Source organism: Pundamilia nyererei, unplaced genomic scaffold (genome assembly GCF_000239375.1).
Source record: "Pundamilia nyererei isolate P.nyererei 1_Seehausen unplaced genomic scaffold, PunNye1.0 scaffold00270, whole genome shotgun sequence".
NCBI lineage: Eukaryota > Metazoa > Chordata > Actinopteri > Cichliformes > Cichlidae > Pundamilia > Pundamilia nyererei.
Window position 1 is genome coordinate 298393 of NW_005187671.1, and position 10670 is coordinate 309062.

The 10670-nt window shown below is 42.0% G+C and overlaps 1 protein-coding gene across 1 annotated transcript in view; it reads right to left on the bottom strand.

The window, feature by feature from the left end:
• The window catches only part of pipox (pipecolic acid oxidase), a 30205-nt gene extending 19910 nt beyond the window's left edge, over nucleotides 1–10295 (bottom strand). Inside the window, exons 1-4 of the mRNA XM_005750353.1 lie at nucleotides 9991–10295; nucleotides 6831–6979; nucleotides 2315–2528; nucleotides 1712–1894 (exon numbers count right to left, since the gene is read on the bottom strand). Coding sequence (XP_005750410.1) covers nucleotides 1712–1894; nucleotides 2315–2528; nucleotides 6831–6979; nucleotides 9991–10101 — 657 coding nt within the window. The 5' untranslated portion in view covers nucleotides 10102–10295. The remainder of the gene's footprint in view (nucleotides 1–1711; nucleotides 1895–2314; nucleotides 2529–6830; nucleotides 6980–9990) is intronic.
• Between the last annotated feature and the right edge of the window lie 375 nt (nucleotides 10296–10670).

Here is a 10670-nt window from a genome sequence, read left to right on the forward strand (position 1 = left end):
ATTTTTTTTTTTTTTTACCCGATTTCTGTTTCTAAGAAAAATGAGAGCCACATATGAGGCTATTCATTTTAAATTTTCATAAAACAAAGGCAGTATAATGTCCTCATGAGTGGATATAAGGCCCTTGTAGAGCAAAATTTAGTATTTTGATCTAGACAACCCAAAATGTGATGTCCACATATGTGGACGCCAGGTCCTCGGAGGTTAAGGATATAATTCTGCCACTTATCTTCTTCAGTGCCATGTGCCAACACGTGAATAGAGCAGACAGAGCAGCTATCAGAACTCTACTCCAACAGAGGTCGATTAGCTTGTTAACAGTATTACATCTTCACTGCGTACAGCTCTGAACACTGTGACTTCTCTGAAAATGAAAGCTTCAAATCAGAAGTACTTGATTCCCTGGTACAACTCAAATGTGTACCAAGGCACATCACTGATTGAAGAAAATAAGAACAATGCTAGGTTTCTCTTCAGCACTGTAGCCAGGCTGACAAAAAGTAGAGCTCTGTTGAGCCAACCATTCCCTTCACTAGAAAAGACTTCATCAGTTACTTCACAAATAAAACTGCAACCAAAAGAGAAAAACTTACTCATAACCATCTCACAAATGTAATATTATGTAGAGCTACTTTCAATACCATTTATATTTATACAGACTTTTTATCTCCAATTGATCTTAGGTAATTATAGACCAATCTCAAACCTTTCTCTTATCTCAAAAATTCTTGAAAGAGTAGTTGTAAAACCAATAGCTGATCCGATTCCTGCAGAGGAATGGTTTATTTGAAGAGTTTCAGTCAGGTTTCAGAACTTGTCACAGTATATAAACAGCAACAGTAAAGGTTACAAATAAGCGCCTTTGACAGTGGACTCCTCTCTTTGCTTGTCCTGTACATCTTAGTGCAGGGTTTGATACCATTGACCTTATTTTATTAAAGCAATTAGAGAATGCTGTGGTATTGCGCTGCGGTGGTGTGAATCATATTTCTCTAATAGACTCCATTCATGTAAATGGAGAGTCCTCTTTACACACTAAGGTTAATTATGGAGTTCCACAGGGTTTCTTGGTAGGGCCAATTCTGTTTATATTATAGATGCTTCCCCAAGACAATATCATTAGAAGGCATGGCATACATTTTCAATTTTAATGGAGATCACACCCATCTTCATGTGTGTCATCTGCAGTCCAACGACATAACTCCTGGTTTCACTGGGACCACAAACCCCTCCTCCACAGTAAAGTGGTGAGTCACAGAAGGGATCTGGTTGTATTCTGGTTATAGTCCAATAGAAAATCAAGGGTGCCAATGTCATTTTTCAGTTATTAAATTGCCATCCCACAGCAACTACATTATTTCTAAAAGAATTATGAATTTCTGTTTCAAGTCTGTAACATGAAACAGAAATCTATGTCATAGAATTTCTATTTACATAAAGAGTCCAAAATTTCTATTTATTGTGACTTAAATTAATTAAAAATCACAGTTAATTGCCATTTAATGGGGTCAAGTTGTCAAAATTCCATCTTATTGCTTTTTGATGCACCAAAGTTGCACCAAAGACAGCAGCTCACTTGGCCCCATTCTTTGAAATAACAGTTTCAAAAGCAACAAGGACACTAATAACTTTCTTATATTCATCCTGAAAATACTGTAATGCATGTACAGCCATATAAACATTGCACATTGTATACTGAACATTTTAATACCTCTAGTGGCAACTGTAAACCAGTGTTGGCCAGCAGTTTATTAGCCCAGGGTCCAGCGGTGATCACCAAACTCTTAGCATGATAAACACCCACAGAGGTTGACACTCTTACAACAGGGCCAGGCTTGATGTCCGTTACCTTCTCGTTGTCTCTTATAACTCCACCTAATTTCTGAAATTGCCCCTGTAAAAGAAGAGAGCAGCAAAACATTTGAAATTCCTGTTATAGCTGTTAAATGGTACAGTAATAGCTACCGGAATGAATGCAAGAAATGTATATGGAACTTTGTAAAGTGGATGATGATTAATGGACAGTGGGTTCAAGTACATTTAATTTATTATGAAAAGACAAAACAAAAACAGATTCCTCATACTGACTGTCTTTGAGCATGCATTTAAAAATACAAAGTCCTAAAATATTTTGGAATGCCTGGACTTGTTTTTAGTAATGATGATATCATTTTTACTTTTTTATTTAAAATATTTCATTTGTTAAACTGGAATTTTTAGACTTGATTCTGTCAAATTTCAGAACAAACCAAAACATCCACATTCACACACTCAGGACACGGCACAAGTCCGTATCATGTTATCAGTGGTATACCTGTACGGTTTTGAGTGTGCGGTCAGCAAATAGAACTCCAGCAGTTGTATCCACCAGTGCTCCGTCTCCCTTAGCCAAGTTGACATTGGGAATGTGCTGACTAAAGATGTCATGGGTCAGGACAACCATGGGAACCTTGTTTGTTTGAAGGGTGTCCTTAATATTTTGGTAATTTTCACTCTTCTCTGGCCCCATAACCAGGAGCCCTGTTTGTCTGAAAGTGGAGATTAGGGGAAATTTAAGGCGGCATCTTGAAAATAAATCTTCAAAAAAAGAAATTAATAAACTAGTAATTGACTTTAATAGAGTGCAATGTTAACTTTGGCATAAAAAAAAAGAAAAGAAACGAAAGTATCATAAAGAGCTAGCTACAAACTGCACTGCTAAAAAAATGATTAAAAAAACCCACTTTAAGTATAGCATCAAGTCAATTAAACTTCTGGGATATTGATCTGGTCAGTTAAATAACAGACAGGATTGTTAATCGGTTTCAGCTGCTTTGGCACACTAGTGGAGTTTTGGAGGTGGACAACTGACATTTTTTCTTCCTCATCTTTTCTGACCTTTTTTTTTCACTAATTTTGAATTTGGCTAGGATCAGTGTCGTAACTGGCAACATAAAGTGAAACCTGGACCCGGCATGTAGTTAGTGAATGATATCTTGACTAGGCCCTAGAAGGTGCTTCACCCATCAGTAGGTCTGGTGTCTGCTCCTTTATGCAAGGAGGAATGGGATGAGCGATGGCAGAGCCCTACAAAATGACCTTCAACAAACCAGTAATGTGAATATTCTGAGGGTTATGAGAGCTCTACGTCCTTGAATGGGCAGTGTGTTCACTGCCTGCCACTGTGGAGCTCAATTGGCATTTTCCATAAATTAAAAAACCCAAGTACTCATATTCCACCCTTCATACAGCTCTAGGTTACTTGCCAAGTGGTGAGGACCCTTTACGGTCACACAGTGACTTTGAAGTGGTGGGGGTCAGACACGGGTGGAGCCACACAGGTATATCACCTTCCTAAAAGCATAGAGAGAGGCTGAAACCACATTTCTAGTTAAGGAAAAAATTCAACCATCCCCGCCTCCCTCAATTATGATAACTATCTCACAATAGAGAGCAGATATTGCTGCATTGCAACAGCGCTGAGGTGTTCTCTCCCCTGATCGTTCACACCACTTTCTTAGAGATACATTTTGAAACGTCCCTAGTTGTGACAGTGCATGCACAGCCTTATTGGTTACCTGAGCATAAAAGACAAATTGTTCATACAGAATTTGGCTGAAAATGGAAGTAATAGAAGAGTCACTACAGTGCGTAGTGTAGCTCCATAGTTCTTGTGTTGTAGAAAGATGGTTCTATATGTTTCTGTGTCAACTACTGCAAGGTGAACAAGGTATCACGCCTTCGATGCTTGTTTCCTGCGGGGGAACACGGTGGGTCTGTGTGCCACGCTGGAATGGTAGCGCTGTGCAGGGCGGCTGCTGTGTTCGCTTCGTATTACTCCTCACCCCCCCCACCCAATCCTGTGGCTTGTTATGTCTTTCACAAAGTTGTGCTGTGGACATTTATGTGCTTTTTGTGCAGAGGAGTTTTTTTGTTTCCTGTTCTCATGCTGTCCTGCCATGGAAGCACAGCACGAGTAGAGGTCTCTTTTTTTCCTCTTGTACTTTCCCATTGTAGTGTATATTTCAGTGTTTTTCTGTAATGCTACCGATCTCCGACTTGTATCCCCATGTAATGTCTGTGTTGTGTGTGTAATGTCGGAGGGGGGGTCCCATTTCACTCCAGGGCAACCTGCATGTGGCGAATAAAGCTTTGACTGATTGATTGATTGATTGATTGTATCACGGTTTCACTTCCGTTCAGCTTGTTTGCAGCCCCCGCCACTTTTCAGTGCCTCATGGACCGGGTGCTGCATCCACACACTGCATATGCTGCCATCTACGTCATCATCCACAGCAACACCACAGCGGAGCATGTGCAGCAGGTGGATGCCACCCTGGAGTCCCTGTGGCGGGCGGAGCTCACGGTCAACCTGAAGATGTGTGCGGTTGGATGGAGGGAAGTACAGTAGCTGGGCTACCACTTGGGAGGTGGGCAGGTGTGTCCACAGGTGGAAAAAACAGCAGCCATCGCATCTATGGCTCCACTGCAGGGGAGGGGTGGTACAGGGCAGTACAGCTGTATCGCATCCAGTATTCACACTCTGGAAAGTTGCTCTGCAGTGTCAACGGTGTGAAGACAAAACTCAATATTCAGTTTATATAAATACAAGCACGAAAAGTGTTACATGCCGTGACTACGGTTACATAGATACTGCACAGTTTAACGAGAGATGGACTCAGCCAGTAAACTCAAGTTCACTAAAAATCGAAACGTTAAGGACCTTACCCACAGAATATTAAGTTATCATATACCATCAGTTCTTTGATGCATTAATTACAGATGGTGAATAAAACTATGAAACCAAGTAATAAATGGACCCATTAATATCACCTGTGACATCATAGTGGCTGGACATCATTACTAGTGGTAATACCCCAGCTCCAGTGTGTTAAGTTATTGAGTCCTATAGTGAGAGGGTCTGATTCAGTGATCTGTCTGAGAGATAACTGACCCATCCGCGCCAGCACTGCTTTCACAAAGCCATTCCGAAATCTGTCAGCAGCCATAAGTCACTTGCAACCACAGCTTAGCCATTCATCACACAATTTAATGTGTGTGGTTGTGTGCTTGCAAATGTGTGACAGAGAAAGCAAAAAAAATCATGTAGACTCATAAATGTGATACGTCATTTGACCTGACCTGACATAACAGGTGACGCATGGTACAGCTTCAGCTGATGGATGTGCTAACACACTGTCATATACATGACAGGGAAAGGAAGATAGTCCAGAGGGTAGATTTTAGCTTAGCTCTTGCTCTTTTTTAATGGCTTATATTCTAGAAGCAGCTGCTCAAACCAGCCTGGCTTGAACATTTCTCATTGTGATGCAGTCATTTTTTTTAACAGCTCAAGGGCACAGGTGGCCTTTACTTGCAGACCCATCAGTCATAAGCTGTAGACCAGGAAATTCGCAGTATTTCTAAGGAACATAATGTGAGTGTGTTCTAGTACAACAAACTATTATTTTGAGACACAAATAATGAAACAATGTGCTATCAAAATTACTGGTAATGAGACAAAATGGGACAGTTTAAAGGAATATGATCCGGGTGGAGTGCCCACTCCGGGTCGGGGATGAGTTCCTGCCCCAAGTGGAGGAGTTCAAGTATCTCGGGGTCTTGTTCGCGAGTGATGGGAGAAGGGAGCCGGAGATCGACAGACGGATTGGGGCTGCAGCTGCAGTAATGCGGACGCTGCACCGGTCCGTCGTGGTGAAGAGGGAGCTGAGTGTAAAAGCGAAGCTCTCAATTTACCGGTCGATCTACGTCCCTACCCTCACCTATGGCCACGAGCTGTGGGTAGTGACCGAAAGAACGAGATCGCGGATACAAGCGGCAGAAATGAGCTTCCTCCGAAGGGTGGCTGGCCTCTCCCTTAGAGATAGGGTGAGAAGTTCGGCCATCCGGGAGGGGCTCAGAGTAGAGCAGCTGCTGCTCCACATCGAAAGGAGCCAGCTGAGGTGGTTCGGGCATCTGACAAGGATGCCCCCTGGGCGCCTCCTGGGTGAGGTGTTCCAGGCATGTCCCACCGGGAGCAGGCCCCGGGGCAGACCCAGGACACGCTGGAGAGATTATATCTCTCGGCTGGCCTGGGAACGCCTTGGTATTCCCCCGGATAAGCTGGAGGAGGTGGCTGGGGAGAGGGAGGTCTGGGCCTCTCTGCTTAGGCTGCTGCCCCCGCGACCCGGCCCCGGACAAAGCGGATGAAGATGGATGGATGGATGGATGATCAGGAAAGTGAAAGTGCTGATGGGGGTTACACACAGATTTATGCCACTGTCATGTTTATAAACAAACTAATTCCTCCTCACTCTGTGAATGAAATGAGGTTCCGAAAGTTTAAAAAGAAAAGAAAAAAAAAAAGAAAAAGAAAAAGACAAAAAGGCACCGTTCCACATGTAACCAGGTGCTAAGAAACTGCTTACAACTCAGTATTGCACCTTAATAGCCGTTCTTTTCCCCATTCCCGTCCATTAACCATAGAGCACACCTTCTCTCTGTGCATTAAAACTCGCGCTTCTGTCTGGTTTGCTGTATGGTTTACGCCACTTGATTTACAGCAACTTTGTCGCTCTGTGACTTTCAAAATAAAAGCATCCACTCCAACAATATAATAGTCACTCATAACTTTACAAACTACTTTACAAAATATTAATGAGGTTATTTACACCACATTCAAAAGCATAGGAGCTGTCAACGGCCAATTCAGTGATGCTGGAGGTAATGAGAAAGTCATGCATTAATAGCTCCTGTAGATTGAGTTGTTGCTCTTGTGCGTACATAACACCTTGAACGTAACAAATCTCCTTGTTCTGGGTTTTCTCTCTGTTCTTCTGCTGACTCCTTACCTGTACAATTTCACTCCTGCCTCCCTCTCCAGCTGAGCCCACAGTTCATAGCACTCCTCCATCATGTGGGTGTAGAAGTTCTGCTCGTAGGCCTTGCGGATGATGCGGGTCTGGCCATGGGAACTCCCTCGGCTGTGGGGCAGTACAAACTGGAAAATATAAGCATGAAAACAACTGGTTAAATTACTTCTGCATCGAAGTAAGAAAATGCTCAAAAGTACATAAAACTGCAGTCTCGGCCGCAGGCCGCAAATATCATTATGACTCATTTACTGTACATTTTTGTATAAACTAAAGACAACAAGACCAGCTGAGGAAAATCAGACCCAGTCAGAAAGTATATAGAAGGGGAAGTCTGAATACCTTTGAAATTAACCCTTAGCTGTCTTCAGTTCTTTGTTACGTTGTACTGTTTGAGTGTGTTCCTCACGTGTTACCTGTTTAGGACTACTTTTGACTACATCTGGACTTGCTGCCTTACGTAACTAAAGCTTATTTTTTCATTTATTGAAATCTGTCTTGAAGTCTGCATTTTGGGTCCAAATTCTCCACAATCATCACAGAATGACACAACCGGTAACATGGACACAGTCAATGGTGAGGGACTGACAGCGACGCACTCCAGACAACGAATCCCTACATTATGGGACTCACTTGGCTATTGGAGGACTTCAAAGATACTGATCCCTCCCTGCCCAATCCTCTGGTGATAAGAGTGGCCGGTCTCTGCTTCACACCAGCCTCTCTACTCTCCACTCACTCTCTAGCCTCTTCAACTGTCTATTCTCCTCCACCACTGCCACCTGTATCCCAATCCAGGGGAAAATGGTCTCTGCCTAGGCCGCCTTAACAACGCCAGACTACTCGATTGGGGTTTGTCAGAGGCACTTGCTGCTTCAGCACTCCAGTCCTCCTTTTCCTGGAGAAAGCACAGATCCCACTGCTGCTCCTCACCCGGGGCAGCACCGCCTAAAACCCACCTCTGTAAAGCCAGGACACTTTACTTTTTTAATTCATTGAGGAAAACAGGCACAACCCTAGGTTTCTTTTGAGAATTCTAGCCAGGCTGACAAAGAGTCAGAGCTCTGTTGAACCAAATATTTCTTTAACTGTACCACAGATGTATCAATAAGTACGCCAGCTCTAATAACTGCTGATATTAGATAGGTCTCTACTATCAATCTTTCTAAGTTAACTTCAATAATTGCCCTGCGACAGACTGGCGACCTGTCCAGGGTGTACCCCGCCTTTCACCCTATGTCAGCTGGGATAGGCTCCAGCGCCCCCCGCGACCCTGAATAGGATAAGCGGAAGCGAATGGATGGATGGATGGAACTTCAATAATTTCTTCCTCTAAACCATCAATGTGCCTTTTAGACCCCATTACTGCCAAGACTGCCCAAAGTCCACCATGAATTAATTCTTCAAGTTTAAAGAGGATGATCTGTCTTTATTGACAGGCTTCGTACCACAGGCTTTTAAGGCAGTGGCAAATAAACCATTATTCATAAAGCCATTGTTTGATCCTTAGCTTATTACAGGCTAATTTCTAACCTTCCCTTTACCTCAAAAACAGTTTACTGATCATTTGTAAAGTAATGTTTTTTTTAAGAGTTTCAATCAAGATTCAGAAAAAAACAGCACTAGTGAACGTTATGAATGATATTTTTTTGTGGACAGTGGACTCATCTCTGTGCTTGTCCTGCTAGACCTTAATGCATTATTCAGTACCACTGACCACAATATTTCACTGCAGATATGACACTGCTGTGAAATAGGAACTTCGCTGCAGAGGTTTTGTGCGGAGTCTTCCTCGTACACAAAAGTAGCCACAAAGTTCCAAAGAGTTATGTGGTAGGAAAAAGTACATTTTACACATACTTCCTTTAGGCAATATTATTACAAAACACTGCATAAATTTTAATTGACATCATTGCTATAAAAAATTCTCTTTTTTTTCTTGGGACCAGAAAGAGAGAGCACATTTCTCCCATATTAACTTCTACTCATTGCCTCCCTGTTCAATTCAGAACTGAATTTAAAATCCTTCTTCTTACATACAAAATCTTAAATAATCAGACACCGTCATATGTTAATGACCTTATAGTAACTTTTTATCCCAACAGAGCACTTTGCTCTCAGACTGCCGGCTTACTGGTGATTCCAAGAGTTTTCAAAAGTAGAATGGGAGGCAGAGTCATCAGTTTTAAGGCCTGTCTACTCAGTTCAATTCAATTTGATAAAATATTATTTATGTAGTCAAATCACAACAATTTTTGCCTAAGGCATGTTTCCTCTACTGTGGAATTTATAGAAGTAATAACCAGCAGCTTGATAAAAATTATAAAGTCAGAGTTAAAATACAATACAGTTTGCATGATTAACTCCTTCAACACAACCAGTGTGTACGCTTCTAAATGGCTCCCCTCCTCAGGGTTTGGGAGCTTCTTTTTTTTCTTTAAATTGGCTAAACCCTCCAGGTGAGCTTCCTCCTTTAAGACGTCTGGAAACGACTCCGAAAAGGGAAAAAAATGAATCAGGAATGAAGAATAACGTTTTCAAACTATGAAATGCATAATGTTCACCCAACCTGAGAAACTCTGATACTGTCACTACATCAGAGTTCAAACGTCTAGGCTAGGAAGACCAGGACCACCACCACCTGAGGGACTGTGGTAATGTTCTGTAATACCATTACTTTTAATACTTGTTTTTCTTTACTCATGTATTTATTTTTAATTTCCATACCCCTCTTGGCTCTACCTTCTAATAATACTAATATGAGACTTAAGTAGATGCACAGACACAAATATTTCATTTCAAATACAAGGACTCTACTTGTTTTGCTCGCCTTTGTCTGTGCTGTATGTGACTTATCTGCTTATCGTTTCACGTATCTGTATATTGTTTTGTTTAAGGAAAATAAGAAGTACACTAAACTTTTGGTGTAGTTAAACTTAGTAGTTTTACTTTTGATGGTATTTTCCTAACTACTCTTTCATACTTTCTTCTTTCGTGACATTTTCTATGCATTCTATGAACTTGTAGTCAATTATAAGTAAACTGTAATGGAGTACTGTTACAGTGGAACGTAGAGAAACCTGATTAAAATGCAATGGGTCAAGTTAGACTCTTGACTCAAAATCGTTTCATGACGCACCTGCTCCAACAGCAGAGTCTTCTTGTTCTTTTTTGCCAGCTGATAGGCCGTAAAGGAGCCCTGAACGCCTGCCCCGATCACTATGCAATCAAAATCTCCGCTGGTCGACATGTTTAACTCACACACAGAGCTCACAGATCGAGGTCACGCGTTTTTAAAAGTGCTCCACAGACCCGCCTACTAACGCCAGGGGAAGGACGAACAAAAGCCTCCAGGAACTTTGCCCTGAGTGATGGCGGTCAGGAGACTGGATTTACGCCACGCCGAGCAGGAACCGAACGCTTATGCTGGACCGAGCGGAACTCTTCGCGGTTATGATCAGAAGTGCGTTGTGTTGTTGTGTGGATCTACGTCAGGTCCGTTTGACAATAAGGCACACCGCATAGCAGGAGTGCCTGAAAAATTTTCTGTAGGGAAATATTGCCACCAGTACATATACTGACAAGGAGCCAACTCTGCAGCTCAGCTGTAAATGTTCAAACTTCTTTTGGGCTGTATTTGGTGCCTCGTTTTCTGCTCATATATCAGACGGACTACTAAGAATATAAGATTTAGCCAAGGTAAGGTGGCTAAATCTGGGAGCAAAATATAGAATTAATGGTGAAATATATTTCGTTTAATTTGTATTCTGGGACAAAAATTTCAGGAACAAAAACACACACAAAAAACCAAAATATTAA